Genomic DNA, 18,009 nt, shown 5'->3' on the forward strand with positions numbered 1-18,009 from the left:
GGTCAGCTCCAGATCTTGGATTACAGTATCTTAGATGATAACGAAGTATTTCAGATTAGTAGAAATAGAAAAAAAAAAAAAAAAAAGGATGATAGATGACTTCTCATGGGAAACCCAAACATTGAGCTTCTATTTAACCAGGAGAAAAAAAGCTCAGCTGACTACTTTGTAACAGTACTCTCAATATCTTTCAGGAACTAGAACAGGAATCTCAACAGCAAAACCAAATCTGGCACAAAAGTAGAAGTAAAATGGAAAATGGGTCATTTTATTCAGCATGGCTGTAGTTCTCCCAAAGCACTCGATAGATGTAATGAATTCTGTGTTTATATGAAGGATATCTACCACAGGAATAGACACAGTTAAATACAACCATCCAAACTAAGTACTCAGCAATTCCTCTTTTAGCACATCAGGCAGAATAATCAAGTTTAACTGAAAGGAAGTGCATAGCAATGTACAAATGGAGGAAAAAAGTCTGAAACAATGATGAATAACAGAATGTTACTGTGTAATAGGCAAATCTGTCACTAAAGTAACTGTTATGAATTATGTTTTTAGCAAGCCATGCAAAAGTAACATCACTTCTGCAAACATTACCAACTCCACACAGGAAACTTACATTATTTTTTTCCTTAAGGGTAAAAAATGGGCTGAAGGATCATTAAATGTATGACTAAACTGTACTATGAAACACTTTATCAAAAAATATTTTGCCTTTTTTCTTAGAAAAGCAACTGTTGCATTCATACATAGTTACACTGAATCCAGTCATTTCCTCCTTTTATATTTTTCCACACATGCCCACACCCAATTTGTTTTCTATTTTTAGCTAAGTTGAATATTCTTTAACAGTCAAACAGCTCAGCATTTGGCTGAATTACTTCATGGAATGAACTTCCACAATGCATCAGAGATAAATTCATTTTGCAAGTGCACTGCAAGTGCAGGATAACTTTTTTAGCTTATCATAAATCCACACATACCATCACACCAGAAAAAACTCGTTTGTGCCTGGAGTTTTCAGGCAGCTCATGAACAGAGTTCTGTGTTGCTGTACTTTTGACACACATTATTTTGGTTGTTAACAACATCCTTACGATAGGGACTGTACGCGTTAACATGACAAATCCCACTCTCTGTTTCTCCTGTGTCAGTTATTCAAGTATCTGTACTTTAAAGGCCTTTGAACTAAACCTTTTTTTTTTTTTTCCTTCTTTTATCTTATTTTCTGGCTGAGGGCACGAGTGGCAAATGTTGATTTACCCCTCTGAGTGTGACACACCTTCCCATGTAGCCAGGACAAGGCCAGGTCTCCGGCCGGCCCCAGACACCGGGAACAGCCTGTACCGGAGCTCTGCAGTCAAACTCACACTGGTTTGACACAAATCATGTGATTCCTTGCTCTCTCCCGAAAAGCAGTGTTTACACATCGGTGTCTGGAGCGGCACACGCCAGGTCAGCTCACAGCCTGCTGCCACAGCTGCCAATTTATGGCTCTGCCTGTCACCCACAGCCAGCACAGCGCAGCGGGGCCGCCTGGGACGCCGCGGTTAAACCACGGCGATGATTTAACCCTCGGCTCCTGCAGGGCAGACAGAGCCTCCGCCTGTCCCCGCTCCCGAGCCGGGACACAGGGAACGAGCTCGCCATCGCTGCGACCCGGAGACATCTCGGGGACAGCAGGGGTGACCCCAGGGACAATCCCTAGGGACAATCCCTAGGGACAAAAGGGTGCCCCGAGCGCCAGTAGGACACCCCAATCCCATCCTCCCGCACCGCCCCACAGCGAGCCCGGGCAGCGGCGGCGCGGAGCCCTTTGTGCGGCAGCGGCGGCGCGGGGCTCACCCCCGCACCCCTCGGCAGCGCTCACCAGCTGTCCAGCTCCAGCTCCAGCAGCGACTGGGTCCGCTCCGAGCTGCAGTGCAGGCACCACATGGCCGAGCCGGAGTGTCGGGCGGGGAGCTCCGCGCCACCATAGCCGCCCCTCGGGCCGCCCCGCCCCGCGCCCGCTCCCCTCAGCCGGCGGCGGAGGGGCAGGGAAGCGGGCAGAGCGCAGGCGTGGAGGGCGGGATTCCCGGGAAAAGCGCGGCTCCGAGGGTCCCCTCACTCCAGCAGCCCTCACCGTGCCCAGGGGCCCCTCGGGCGGGCTCCAGCGGGCATGGCTCTCCAAGGGCTCCCCTCACGCCCGCCGCCCTAACACCCCTCACCGTGTCCGGCGGCTTCTCGGTGCGGCTCCAACAGGCACGGTTCTCCAAGGGCTGCCCTCACACACCTCCCCATGCCTGGGGGTCTCTCGGTGCGGCTCCAGCGGGCATGGCTCTCCAAGGGCTCCCCTCACGCCCGCCGCCCTCACACCCCTCACTGTGGCCGGGGGCCCCTCGGGCCGGCTCCGGCGGGCACCGAACGGTGCCCGCCGGAGCCCGGCCCGAGGGGCCCCCGGCCCCCCGACAACAAAATCGCAACACCCTCCCCACAGCTTCATACCCTGTAATAACACAACAAAGCTCCGCTGGCCGAGCTCTGTAGTTTAGGGAAACTTTAGTCAGGAACTGAAAATGTCACTCAGGCGAACCGGGTTGCAAGGAGGAGCACGGCGCAAAGCCGTGCATACGACATATCGTATTACACATCCCATGAGGGCTGATCACGTCTTTCAGGGTGGTGAAAAGAATCGAGGCAACTTTAGTTAAACCCCCTTAAACATTTGGATGGAGCGTGTGTTCTGCATAGTTTCCTAAGGAAGCGTTAGGCATAGATTCCAATAAGCCTGGGTTTAACTAGCTTTCAGTGAAACTCAAACACGTTAAGGAAGGACACACCTACACCGGTTGTTTTCATAGGAATGTCACTGCAAGACTCTAACCAGAGACTATTTACGCTGCAATGCCTGCTTTCAACATCTAATGATTATCCAGACAGCCTCTTCCCTGCAGAACGTCTGGGATCCACAACAACCCTACGTTTTTCTGGTCCTGACTCAATGCTTCCTGCATCAAGCTTCGTCTCTACTTGTAAACAGAGACAAATCCAAAGCAGACACAAGCAGTTCCCAAAAGTCAACTTCTCCTTCGGAAACCAGTTTCCATTTAGGAACCAAGTGCAGACAGTCTTAGCGTGGGCTGTGAAGGAGACATACTGGAAAGTGCGGCTGGAAAACTCTGACCTCCAAAGCAGTCACAGAATTTTCTGAAGAATGTGCTTTCCTGAAGCCACTTCAAACACAATCTTCCTTCCACAGATACGATCACGCTAGATCAGCAAATAGCCAAGCAATACAAACACATCCCATTCCAAACACTGCGTGGATAGCTGTTACAGATGGCTTTCCCCCCATCAATGTCAAGCATCCAGAATTCCCAATTTAGTTTCGACCATTCAGGTGCAAAATTTTTGTTAGATCACTTTTTGCTTGAATATGTTGTTAAAATTTAACGTAGAGATTAAATGCCCAAATCATCTACACATTTAAGATCTCACATGTATTCCAATGGGGAGAATTAAACACAGAAAAACAAATTCTTGCTGCACTACGCAGACAACATTGTGGTTTCTGAGTTGAGGCAGCCTGTTGCAGTTATTTTTGGAGGGATTTTTTATGAATGTTTCAACATTCCAAAACCATTTTAATTCAACCATAATCAAAAGTGTACATTCAATTTTCCCTCAGGTAACAATAACTGTAATCCACAACGCACGATCTACCCTGTCTCAGGTGGTGATTTAGCAGAGATTGCTAAGTCTACGACTTCTTAGGACAATTTTTGGTGCCATGTAGCTAAGTTTCTTTGCCATCCTGATGGCAGAGGTGCTGATCACATAGAGCAGATGTTTCAGGCCCCAGAAGACAGGGGCAGGAGAGGCTCTTCTACCAAGACAGAGCCAAACATGGGATTCTATAGCACTTCATTGATCTGCACTTTGCATAGGAAGCTTTGGCAGGACCAGGGGGATGTATATTCTCTGTTGTCCTCCTGCAGCTATTTTGACACCGAACTAGCGTTAGAGTTGCCACTAAGATATTGTGGAAATTTGTAGTGCAGTGTAATGAGATCAAAAAGTAATTTTTCATGTCCTACTATCCTTATTCCTGGCAATTTGTTGGAGCACAACTAGCAGCACTACACAAAGTGCTCTTTGCTCCGTTAGATCAACTTGACTTAAGCACAAATGAAAGAACTGGGAAATCTCTCTGAGGAGGAAGTAAGCAAAGATTTTAAAGTGTGATTTTACACTTTCCAGACCAGCCCAGAAGTTTGAGGGAAATAACTCTGAAGCAAGTGGGCTGGCTGACCTCGGGAAGAGCTTACTGTGACAAGCAGCTCACTCACTGAAGCAGTGACTGCTGCTTCATTCACTTTGGACCACGGCAGTTTCCAGCCAGTTGCCCAACAAACAGCACTCTCAAACTACAATATCTTAGCAGTGAACGACTCCCTCAGACCATTCAACCCTCCCTGTTAAAGCTAAACCTATTTCATTTCTAATATAGAAATATAATTAAACCTTAGATGAAACACAACACTGAAATTTTGATTTATCCAGTAATTTACACAAATCACTGCTATTTAATGTGTTAATGGCTAAAACAAAGTTTATAAACCCCTAGAGTGCAACAAACTCAATTTGTAATTATGAGCACACAGCCATTTGTACAATATGCCATCTAAATCTACAGTAATTATGACCCTGCTTAAATTGTAATTCCCACCTTAATCACATTCAATACACCATTATTCCCAAGATCTGAAAAGGCTGAAAAATAAGCATTTGTCTTGCATTTTGCTTGAATAAAAGCAAAGGGTTACACAGCCAAAAAAAAGAAAAAAAAAGAAAAAAAAAGAAAAAAAAAAAAAGAAAAAACCAACCCAGAAGAAACTACCAGGGAGTAGTTTTCTTCCTGCAGAGTATAAATACAGCCATGCAGCATTGTACAATAAACTGCATATACAGGTCAAAATACCTGTTATTCCTCTCACAGTGGGATTTGAGGGGATATTAATGAAAAAAAAATATGCTAACCCATGTGGATCCTCCATGTCCTGCCTCCCATGGTGAATTCTCTGTTTCGCATGCTCTCCCTCCACCCATGCTTACCTGTACACCTGATATAAACCTAAATATAATAAGTATTCAGTAAAAAAGATTGGGATAGATCAGTTTCAAGGATGTACAGCACAATCCTCTTTCACATTATTCTCTTCAGGTGCACAGTGAGAATTATCAGTGAACAGCAATTGATCCTCCAACTATATAAAACATCATAATGTTCCCACATGACCTGGAATTACATGGGAATTCTCAAGTATGGCAGAGAATTCTTCAAAAGGTAACATGCTCCTGTACTCATCCCAGTTTTGTGTCCCTCCAAAATGGATTTATCTTCTCTCATACACATTTCTGCATTTTCTGTGGCCCTGTACTAGATTATTTCATTTTTTAATGCCAACACATAAAAATCAGCATAAAAACAATAACTACAACTTGAGTTAATTTTTTAAACTGAACTTATAAAGCCTTTAAACAAACACATCTGGGAAAAGGCTTTATGCTGTCAGTTGCTACGGAGAAGGCAAAACAATGAATCTTCATAGTCTTTTTTGCTCTCCAAAGAACCAATCCTAAGTCTATTTAAGGCAAAGGAAATCTTCACTGATTTCAAGCATTTGGAGACCCAAAGTGGTGCTTTTCATCCACGTATCTCAAAGCCCCCCACCTTTACAAAACCTAAACAAGTTTATTGCTGTGTGAATGATGGGAATGCTGAAGCATAAAGAATATAAAACATAGCAGAGGAAAATTAGAGTAACTTCTCTCACTTGCCTTGCAGATCAGTGGGAGAACTAAAAGTGAAACGGATCTATCTACACGTTCTGCTTCTTTATCCCCTCCCACAAAACAAGATGCTGCGCTCGACAGAGGGAGGAAAGATCAGTGTGTGTTGTTGGCCCTCAAAAGAAACCTTGCCAGAGAAAGGCTGTTCTCTCCAGCAAAGCCTCTCCAGACCCTGGCTAGAAGATTTGGATAAGGGCAGCAATTTTGGAACAAAAAAGGAAATTCCACATGATAAAAAGGTTTCAAAATGCTAAGATACACTGACTTACCAAGGCTGGAGCATGCAAACCAGGCAACACTGCAAACTACAGCAAGTTATGAAGCACATATACAAAATCTCAGCGCTGAGAGAAACAATGCCTAAAGAGGCTTTGACTGCAGTCAAACCATTAGACCAGAGCCAGGATTCCTGACTGAAAATTCCCTGCTGTCACTACTCTGACCTGGTTTTGTCTCTCAGAGTCGGTAGTTGATCCTACAAACCCTCACTTGTGCTAGAAGCTATTGTAAACTGTATTAGTGGTGCACTATAACACTGCCTGACTATTTACATCCATGGCAATAACACTGGGAAAAGTAACACTAGGCAGAGCTTTTTTGAACATGATTTAGGTTTGTCTCTCAGACAGCTCTGAAATGCTGCTCACTCTGCTTGTGAGCCGATGTGTTCATCCTCTGTCCCGGCCTCTGCTCCTCATAGTGCAGCTCACAGCATGACATAGTTTTGGTTTTCCACAAAATCAATCCATTACTAGATAACTACATTTCATTATAACACTATTGAGAGATTTAAAGTTTCTCTTAACAGATCCACAGGCACGTGAAACTTTTTTTTTTTACAAATTCTTTCCCTTTGAAAAGCATCCAGCAGAGGCCTTTCTGCAGCTGTCACTGTCACTTTCTGTTGCTGCCACTCACCCCAGCAGTGAAACGATACCTGAGGAGCAGAAGCTGCAAGAAAGGTCAGTCAGCACTGAGGGGTGGTTCTTCAAGAGGAAACATTTCTTTTTCATAAATCCATGGACAGAAGGGTAGTGGATGCTTGGAAATCCCCCAAAGGCAGTAGAGAGGCTGACAAGGAGCCAGGGAGCCCCCTTAGAAAGAAGTTCATCTGGGAGCCAAGAAAGCCACTCTGTTCACCAGAAATTGTAGATGGAGTAAAAGGGAAAAGGAAATCTCTGTTCTGATTTCGTGGGGCAATAAAGGCAGGACTCTGTACCAGGAATACAAGGTGACTGCAATTATAACTCTGTTGAAACCATTACATGTATAAAACTCCTTTGTTCCTTCCAATGAAATACGTACAAGGGTGGGTCCTTCATTCTCCTCATGTGGAGTGGCACCTTCTCTGTGGAATCCAGAGTTCCCACAGCCCAGGACACACCTAAACATTTGCAGCACCAGGTCACTGCGTTCCTGTGGCTGCGTGTTTGGTGCCACTGCTGAGCAAGGGTGGTGGGCACTCGTAGGGGTCAGGATGGAGAAATTCAGGACATGAGGAACACGTCCTGCTGCTCTAAACCAGCAGACCTCACAGAGGGAAAGCTGAAACCATGGGCTCACCCTTCCAGACTGTTACTTAGACATAATAAAAGACTGAAAAAGTAATTGTTACTGAATAAAATATCTTGCAATGAATTTGGACAGAAAACACACATTGAGCTGATACAAATAATGCAGGTAGTTAATACACATTGGGTTAATGCTCTTGAGCGCCCTGTGTAAAGCAACTGAACCCAAATTATGCTTGAAAAATATTCCATACCAGAAGGTTCCTCAGAGCTTCCTCTTTTTTCCTGCTTTCATTTCATGGCAGTAATAATGTATTTCTGCAAAAAGTATTTCTTTGGGATTAATGGCAGCAGAGATTAAACATTGCCTGGTTATGCTTCATGTCATCAACATCCCAAAAGCTCTCCATCCCCAAGAAAAGCACGATTATGTTTACTTGATATTTAATGTTTTGGGTTTTTTTCCAGTTTGAACAATTCATACATTTACTGAGATGGGTGAGCTTCAATGCGCACACTAAAATCAAGCAGAAAGACACATGACTGATTTTAACATTTTTTTACTAATATTTTCTACTTCTGAAAAATACAGAATTGTGTTTCTTTGAACACATATGAAAAAATAATCACACACCCCAAAGACAGTGGCTCAAAGCTTGGGAACATAATTACTATTTAGCTTTAAAGTAAATACTGGAATGTTGCTACCTTAGATTCTGGACAGAACTGTCTCTCCAGCAGCATTTGTGACATCTGGCTCGGGATAATGTGCTGCTCTCAGAGATCCTGTGTGCAGTGTGTGCCATGCAGAAGGACATATTTTCCATGAGTGCCTTTCTGCAAGCACCATTTGAAACCAAGGAATTTTTCTACTTGAAGCTCAGACTGTGTTACAGTTGTTTATTTTAATAGCAACCACCAAGATTAAACTGTCAGTAAAATGACAAGCATCACTGCAATTCCCATATATAAATAATATTTTTTTAAAAAATTACCAAAATCTGTTTTTAAGGTAAAGAAATCACTTTTTCACTAACTGCATATTTAAACACACGGGTAAGAAGAAGATTATAAGGGAGGTCTTACTAGTTACCTAATAAAGTTAGATTTAAAGGCATTTCATGGAAATAATTTCATGGTTTCTGTATTAGTGCATGGCTGTGCAGTGCAACTACTTTTAAATCCAGAAAAATATTAATCTACACTCCCATTTTGTCAAATCCATCAGCATTGAAATGGACTGTAGTACTCAGATAGAAAACTTGATTAAAATGCAGGAATATTCAAAGACACTTCTTTTTGGCATTGCACATCCTTCAGCCAATCCTGCGGGCGGCTGTGCCGCCACCAGTGTCCCTTTCCACAAAATGCAGCAGAGGCCTTCGCTGAAGCTTTCTGCAGAGCGCGAAGGGCGGTGACCATGGCGAACCAAACCAACAAACCCACATTCCCCAGCAGTGCTCATGCAGCAAAATGAGTTCTGGGCTAAGGTTACCTCTACAGACACAGGTCAGGGAACAGCTGCGTGTGTGTGACACCACTGTGCTAACAGAGCTCAGCCTCCACTCACCGACTTTGGTCCACGGACCACACTCAAGAACTATCAAAACTCAATCCTAGCTGGAAGTAACAACAAATGTTGAGCTTTTCCATAGTAATCTTTATAGGGAATACAATCTTTAGTGGTGGAAACAAAAACAGGAGTGGAAACAAGGACAACACCCCTTGTGGAGAAACACTCCACACCAACGTGGAATGAAGAGCATAAAAAAAGGAGTATTTTTGTTCCTGCTTCCTGACTGGAGCCTGGAGGGTAGCACAGCAAGTTCCAGTGCCCTCTCTACAGAACATGCTGAACTCTCACAGAAAAAAGGCTGGGCAGCTCAGGCTGCTTTCACAGGGAGACAGGGCAACCCTGCCCATCCCACCCGAGCTCTGGATAAAATCTGGAATAAAAAAGCAATCTGGATAAAAAAGCAAAGGATCCCTCTTGCCTTAAGGGGAGAACAGAATGGTTCCACTGAATGGCACACAGACAGGGCAGCCTGACCCAGTCTCCTTTTACCTCTTCTGAAGGGGTATTTCCACACACCACCAACCACCACCTGCTGCACAAGGTGTGGGGTAAGGTACCTATACATAAACCAAAGCATATTTTTAAATCACTGCCTTCAAAAGGCAAAAATGGCAAAAGAAATCACATTTCTCACACACAAAACAGCAGGACTGAGACAGGGCACCACTGTGTGCCCACTGGGCTGAGACAGAGCACCAGTGTGTGCCCACTGTCCCACTGGCTGCCCCAGCCAGCTCCCAGCCCCAATCATAACCTGAAAATACACCTACTGTCCATCCCTCTAAACTTGGAAAAAGAGGTGAGGAGGAAAAGGGTAGGATAACATTACATTATCTTTCCATCCACTGTTAAACCAGAGGGAAGACACAATCAGAAAACACCAAATCTAAATGGCAGTGCTGCATTTTACATGCAATGCATTGGGGACTGAGAGGCAGGGCATTTATTACTACAGAGTGATCAATCCAAGCTAAGGAGACAGGTATTTGTTGTTTGGCACCAGTCCTGCTGAGTGTGCTAGTCCAGAGCACAGAGATGCACACGTGACACCTTCACATTGTCTTCTCTATCACACTGACCTACACAGCATGGAAAGGGAAAAAAGGACCAGAAAAGCCCTCTTTCCAACTCTTTGGTGCAGACAACATTTGCCAATATGTTAATTGAAGAAGAAATGTGTGTCCCCAGTGTTAGATCTGTGGGGAACACTCAGATTTGCCTTAAATCTCTCCTAGGCACCATTAGCAAAATACCAACAGAAGGAATAATTTGCACATGAGTATACACAGTAGATCTTTGTTGACAGATGAGCAAGATATATTTTGTTTCCTTTTGGAAATGCATAACTCCTGAATTTTATAACAAGAGTTATACTTTGGCACAATTGCATACTGACACTGAAGACATCAGGGTGCTGAATTTTCACCTTTCAAAATAGTTACTTATTGCAGTCCTTGTTTTGAATCTGGATAAAAAAAGTAAAGGATCCCTCTTGCCTTAAGGGGAGAACAGAATAGTTTCACTGAATGGCCCACAGACAGGGCAGCCTGATCCACTCTCCTTTTACCTCCTCTGAAGGGGTATTTCCACACACCACCAACCACCACCTGCTGCACAAGGTGTGGGGTAAGGTACCTATACATAAACCAAAGCATATTTTAAATCACTGCCTTCAAAGGCAAAAATGGCAAAAGAAATCACATTTCTCACACCCAAAACAGAAAGGTTATTTTGCAATAAACTATAGCACTGAAGTGAAAATTCACTGAAGTGAAAAGTCACTTTTAACTTTTGATTGACCTTTTGTCCTGTCACAGACAACATTTAATGAATTAAGTCTCATCTAAACCTTAGACAAAAAGAAAATTAAAATCCATTATGTTAAGTAATTACACGGTACAATTAAGGGTAGGTATCCTTTCAAATGCAAACAGTTAATTTACAAATAGAACCACCCCAGGTGTCCTAGGAAAAGCTGCTAACCAATCTGGAGATTAGGAATGGGAAGTAATTTGAAATGTGAATTCATTTGCTTTACCATCACATGTTCTTTCCTCCCCACACCCCCCAGTCTAGGTGCCTATGCTACAAACTCACAGTTTGTATCTTGGCAAATAAAACTACCCTGAGGCAATAAAAGAGACAAAGAATGCATTGTAAATGGATGATCTTTGGCATCCACCAAAGATTCCTCAGTGAATCAGTTTGTATTAATGTTACTTATCTTCATCAATGTGCAGGAAACATACCCTGGACTCAAAGGGACTCCAATCTCTTCTTCTCCTCCTCCTACTCTTCAACACACAGGACTGCAAGAGCACTGGCGATTAAATCGATTTGTATTTCGCGTTATCTGACCAGAGAGATTTCCTCCTTCTCTAGGGTAGGATTTATCCTGGTGTGCTCAAAGCTCTGTTTGCCGAGAAGCCAGAAAACTGAGTTACAAGAAACACTTTATTTTGTTGATGGGATTGCAGAGAGGCGACTGGGGGCAGAGCACAGCCAGTTCCTAGTACCAGCCACCACAGGCAGAGGATGATGGAGAGGAGGGGTGTAGTTCCAGTCAGGGCTGTTCTATGGAAACCACAGCAGAAAGCTTTCCATCCTCATGAGCCTGCCTGACAGGGGCTGACAGCACAGCTGAAGATGGAACAGGCTGTTCCAGAGAGGGGGAGCCATCTAGAATCCTCAGGGGGTTTCTAGTACGAACATTTCATGGCCTGTGGATCTGAGCTCCTATCCCAAACCAAAGTTAAGCTAAGCTTAAGGTGCAAACTTGGCTATGGATAAGAGACCCCAGCAGGGGAAACCAAAGAGGTGACACAACCTAACACCTGGTCACCAAACCCCTTCCCAGATGCTGCAGGTATTCAGTTCTTGAACAGCCACGAGGATAAATTTTAGTCTTCTAATTCTTCCCTAAGAATTCTCCAGCAGTGTCAGAGAACATCACCACAATGTGATGTACAGGGAGGAGGCCCCTGTAATCCATTTACAGGCCTGGAGGTACATAGAGAATATTTATATTATCAAATCTCCCATCACATTCACCATGAGCATTGCTTTGGGCCTGTAACACAAAACCAGCACATTGAGGTTTGCAACCCCACTGCAATGAAGGAAACAGAGGAGGACAAGCACTTCCATGTTTAGTTATCAACCCGGTGTTTAATTCTAGGAAGAGAATTCTGACTTGCTAGAGACGGAAGAAAAATGAAGATAACTGCAGCTCAACAAGAAGTGTTGGAAACCTGTTCCGTTTCCTTGATTGGATCACCAGCTTGGATATTATGCCATCTTTCGTTTAAATTATGAATTGCAAAGTAATTGAAATGTGAAGTATTGCTCAATCAGTTTAAAATTTAATCTCAAGAAATTCAGGCATACTTCATTTAGAATTATTTTTCTTCCTACCAAAAAAAATACCACGAAAATCTGAGAAATTAAGAACTGACAACACAAAATCCTTGAGTTTTTACAGGGAGATGAGCACAAAATTTACTAAAATAATTGCCCAAACTGTATCAGGTGCTTGCTCTACAGCCATTCCAGGAGCTTCTCTCCCACATCACTCCACAGACTTTTGTTACCCACCACAAAGAGTTTCAACAAGTAACTTAAAACTGGCAGCAAAGATGCACTTTTATTTACAAGGTTTTCTTTCCACACAGTGTAGACAAAGCATCTGCCTGTGCTCAACAGAAATGAGATCATCCATTTTGCTCTCAGCTTGCTTATAAAACCAGCAGAGCCCATCCTGAAGTTCTTTAGTGATGTTTTCTTACATTTATTTTACATTAAATATCTACTTACAGCATATCCTAGCTATTGGGGATGAGGGTATTGATAGCAGGAAGGTATTTGTTGTGATTTGGGGGTTTTTACTCATCAAATTAGCTTTGGAGAAATACTCGAAGCATCCCTTTTTCTACTGTCCCAAAACCTCCCCCATAACCCAGAAGGAATGAAACAGCCAAACAGTCCAAGCTATTTCCGATGGATTCTTTTTGAAATTCCCAGCAAAAAGCACATTCTGAACAATGTGGAAAGATCACCTGATAGACAATCCAAAATTCTGGGGTTTTTTTCCTGGAATGGATACTGCCAGTGGCACCAATGGAGCTGTTCCCAAGAGAGGAAGAGTTTGAAGTTCTTGCCATTATCATTCAATGACACAGAGCTGAGAGCTGGGATCTGGGGTTTTGGTAGGTCTGAAGAAAGCACTCACACTGGCACACACCAGAGCAGCAGCACAGTTCTCTGTGTTAGGGCTGTTGATTGGAATCAGCATTGCTGAAAGGAAGAGGCACCATTAACACTAAGGAAAGGTGACCCTTCCACACTGTGACAGAATATTCAAGGCTGGCCTTCATCTACACCTCCTCTAAAACACAACCTTGAGAGCTCTAACAAAAACCTGCCTCTCCACAGACCTGGATTTACCCTCCCTACAATGCAAACAAAAATAAGTAGAGCAAAAATGAACCCCAGACATTCAAAATGAAGCATGCTGAATTCAAGCTTCACAGGCACTCACTGCAACAATATTCCATGCAGAATCGAAGATACACTTTAGAGCAGAAATCTGCTGAAAATCCCTGCATATGCTGTCCAAGGCATAGTGCTACAGTGGTGATGGCACGTAGACCCTTCAATTATTTCACTTCTAAAAATGAAGGAATAATTGTTTTAAACCTGATGAAGCCCAGACACTTCTGTAAAGTTTTCAAATAAAAATAACTTCTTCTCTGTGATGACTTTTATCACACTAAGAAAATCACCACAGAAAAATCTCAGGGATTCATTCTTTACTCAGACTAATTCCAAATACCTGCCAGATTTTCTCCATCCAGAATACAGTTTTCCTTGAAAACACAGCTCTGTACTAAGAGAGCTCCATAGACCCATGTCCTCACACAAACTCCACAGAAAGCACTACATGAGCTCATCTACAGCTGTGAGATATGAACAGCAAAAGGGAGGCAATAAGCTTTCCAAAAAAATTCAGGGGATTTTATTTTGGAGAAGATATTCCTGCATTTATGCTCCCAGAACATGCTGACTCACATGTACAGCTGGAGCTGGCAGAACAGCATCTCCCTCGGAGGTGACAATTCCCTCTGTGTTTGTGAAGGAAGCAGAGAAGATCTGACTTTGCATGAGAGGAAACGCAGCAGAATTCGGAGCTAAACGCAGCTAACCAGGCTGTCTGGATGTCTGGTCACCACAGCCAAAGCTCTGAACAGCTCTGCTAGAGGAGAGGAGTTTGGCAAAATCCCAGATGGGGAACAAACGCCTGGAGCAAGTCAGGCTCTGCGAGAGAAGCACCCGGAAACACACTGACTGTTCCGAGTCTGCACCACTCAAAACACAATTTAATCCATTTACCAAAGCCATTAGAATGTTTCCCTCTGGGTAAAAGAGAAAGGCACAAAAGCATCTCCTCTTGGCTGGTTTCTATGAAGTGTGGTCAGACATACTTGCATCAAGAGGCCAGACAAAAATGAGCACGAGGCTGAAGTCTTCCTCGCTGCTCTGGTAAAAGAATTTAGGATGTAATTTTTATTTTACGTATACACCGTTAGTTGGTACATTAGCCATATTTTGAAAGCTTTTCTTCTCTGCACCATTTTCTCTTTTTGGACCCCAGTGGGTTTATTAGAACCAAGCCACCCAGACTCTCTCTGCCATGCTGTCAACACAGCAGTTATATAAACCTGATCCATTTAATTTGTTGTGCTCAAAGCCCAGCTACTGCAGCCAGTTTGGAAACAATACTAATATTCCATGGACTCAAAGAACAGGCACATCAACTCCAAGGGAGCAGCCTGCTCAGCAGCTGCCAAAGCTCCCACTGCCTGGCATGGGAAGGGGGGAGGATGCTGATCTTGACCATTATTGGTCTATTTATGGCTAAAGCATAACATACATCAGGTATAAACCCCAAATCTGTCTGCAGCTCTTGGGAACTGTTCCTAAAAAGCTGTAAATCTAAAGCTCTGTAAGTAGAAAGCAATCTCAAAATTGAGTGGAAGTTTGCTGGGAGAAACAACCTCTTCATCTGATTCTATTTAAATGGTACAAAATAATACGGGTTTTCCAATTAATTATACTAAAATAGATAAAGATTACGATTTCCAATAAAAGCCTCGACATGGATGTACAGGTTTGGTTTGCAGCATGGAAAGGCTGCAGTATAAATAATCCAAGTGACCTTTCAGGTTGAACCAAGCAACATGGTGCCATAATTCCTCATGCAGGATAAAACCACCACAGAGCTGACAGTAAGCAGAATAACCTGAGAGGTTTGAGACAGCTGCTGGAACAAAGACTCTACTGAAATAGCTCTGTATTTATACCCAGCTCCTATAAGAACATAAGAGATAAAACTCAACCACCATTGCTTGACAAAAGAGGAAACAATTTAACTTTGAGAGGCACAACTATCTCTGCTGCTTTCTGTTCATGTAAACCTGGCACTTTGCATTGAAATCCTGCAGCCAAGCAGACTGGTTATTATTTCACCTGACACTGCTAAAGAGCATTTAGGTCAGTCTGCACAAAGAGCCAGACCTTTCCTGATGCCAGTTTTCAGCACTGTTGGACATTGAAGGGTTTTGTAATGAAGCTGTCATTTTCCCACCTGGGAGAATTGAAGATCAGGTGACACACCGCACATTTTGCAGACATTGTGCTGGTTTAGAAAATTAAGAGTCTATCAATATTTTCTTTGGGAAACGTTTCTCCCCAAATCTCTCAGATGCAGCCTGCTAGAACTTCTTCCTGCTGGCAAGAGAGCACAGTACAGTCACTGCCACAATGATGAAATGAGGTCCCTTCATGTTCACAGACAAATGTGCATTGAAATCATCCTGCTGCAGTGTGGGGAAACACACAGCAGCTTTCACAAAGCCTTCCCTGAACAAAAGGTTTAAACATCTTTAGGGACTTTTCTTTACCCTGAAATGGAGAGAGTATTCTGGCTGTATGAACATACATAAGGATAAACAAGATTTTTAAGGCATGAGACCCCAAGAAGATCATTATCAGCAGCATTATTCAGCTGTTTTTTTCCAATATGGTTTGTTTCAGAGTTGCTCTTGATAAACAAATGAATAATGAAACAGGTGAGATCCTGCTGAAGCAAAAATAAATTAAATTAACACAGAAACACTGCAAAATGAGACAAAAAGCACAGTAAATGCATTCAGCAATGTCCAACACTTTTAAAAACCTTGATAGTTCCACTGAAACCACAGTGGCTGTTATCAGCCACTGGCTGGGAATCCCAACTCATAAGAGTCACAACCACTGTACTATTTTGTTCATATTTTCCAAACAACAGAAGGAAAAGAGTGAATTTCAGAAGATTAATAAACACATCACGTTATAATTACTTTGTTCCTTCTGCATGTAGTAAAAGCTAATGGTTTTTTTTTACTGCATGTTCTAACTCAGATTTTGTACTCGCTATATTAAGGCACTCTGTAAGGAAATATAAAACCTACATTAATGCCTTATGTGAGAGCCTATTTTGTTGAAGGATTTATAAATATTAACAAGATAAAATTTACAAATGCAAAAGACACCATTTGCAGCTGTAAATGTTTAATTCTGAGGGAACAGGAATAACATTTTCATCTTCATGCAAGTCATGAGCTATTTTAGAAGAATTCTGATGTACAAAGTAGAAATACTTTGCTAATAAAATAGCAGGACAAGCCAGAAGTGATCAGAGGCGATTCAAAGTCTTTTCTGCTGCCACTTGTAGTCTCAGTTCAATGTATGACTTTTAGGTCCAAAAAATCTGCTTGGTATTGGCAGCAATCTGGAAAGTGGAAGCCCAAATGATAATATTAGTTTTATTAATTCAATATCCCCTTCCTCCAGGTCAGTGGTCACCCAAAGTCAACATTTTACATGGCTAAATGGGAAGTTATGCCATAAACTACTAAAATCTAAACTCCCTATGAAGAATACTTCCAGCATGGCAAAGGGATAATGGAAGGCCTTTGTAATCACTGCAAAAAGGACTATTTATTTTATTTATTTTATTTCTTGGCTCTCACTAGCGTGAGGTGTGGGGGTGGTTTTAATCCCTTGCATCTGTCAGCAAAGAAAGAAGAACACAGCGTAAAAGAAGAAGAGTCCCCACAGGCTATGACACAGAGCAAGCACCACAAAAAGCAAAGCATTCAATATGAAATGGGAAGGAAAAATAAAATTGTTCCCTCTAATCAACCTGCCATTCTGCCTAGGCCAACTCCTGCACCATCAGCAGTAAATACCTGCTGATTTGACACATCACCCAACTGTCATATCATCTCTGAAGAGAATCTGTTGATGAAGGTATTTTCCAGACCGGTAAATAAACAACAACATCACAACCTATTTCTCAGGTACAAACACCCAGGCAAAGGGAAGATGAGCTGCATACTGTGCTATTAAACTCTTTAAGTACAATTTACAGCTAATTGCCCTTCACAGTGGGGGAAACCCATCCCTCCCCAACCAGCTCCATGCTTGATTTTTTATCCAGCTCCCCCAGGCTTTAATTGCCTGCTCAGACTGGGATAGGAGGCTCCAGCAGCACCATCAACAGGGGCAGCTCAGCAGAAATGTGCAGTTTTAGTGCTTTGCTGCAGGCCAAGAGTTCCAGGGAGGGAAAGCCTCATGTCTTCTCCCCCTCATTAAATACTGGTGCACCATGGTAATTACAAAATACCACCCGAGATGCCTTGCAGTCTTTTTCCAGGTCCAAAAGGCAGCTTTGACTTCTTAGCTCACAAACAGAAGAATTGAAATATGGTGTTCTAACAAACATTGCAACTATTAGGACTGCATTTATGAGGTGATGGTGCCCAGAATCCAGTTGGCTCTTTGGCTCCAGTCATTTCACCACAACACAAAATGCTGTAGTGGGGTCTAGAAACTGCTGGAATTACAGAGTCCTCTTGGCCCTGAATTACCCATTGTGTTATGCTTAAATCTTTCAAGAGTAAATAACCCTTTATTGATTAAATTGCTTTTAAACCCGTGCTTTAGTTCCTTGATTTTAAGCGTGTACATGTAATTTTGCAGACAGAC

The 18,009-nt window shown here is 42.9% G+C and overlaps 1 protein-coding gene across 10 annotated transcripts in view; it reads right to left on the reverse strand.

Annotated features, from left to right (window-relative positions):
* Positions 1 to 18,009, reverse strand: part of IQSEC1 (IQ motif and Sec7 domain ArfGEF 1) — a 278,419-nt gene that overhangs the window by 53,559 nt on the left and 206,851 nt on the right. Inside the window, exon 1 of one of the 10 annotated variants that reach the window (XM_053989160.1) lies at positions 2,211 to 2,355. The exons of 8 other annotated variants lie outside the window; for them this stretch is intronic. Coding sequence is in view for 1 of the 2 variants with exons in the window: in XM_053989157.1 (XP_053845132.1) it covers positions 1,874 to 1,938 (65 nt within the window). In the remaining variant the exon portion in view is untranslated. Of the gene's footprint in view, positions 1 to 1,873; positions 2,187 to 2,210; positions 2,356 to 18,009 lie in introns of those variants that run through there. One more of the 10 variants, XM_053989157.1, reaches the window with a different exon arrangement.

This window comes from Vidua macroura, chromosome 13 (genome assembly GCF_024509145.1).
Source record: "Vidua macroura isolate BioBank_ID:100142 chromosome 13, ASM2450914v1, whole genome shotgun sequence".
NCBI lineage: Eukaryota > Metazoa > Chordata > Aves > Passeriformes > Viduidae > Vidua > Vidua macroura.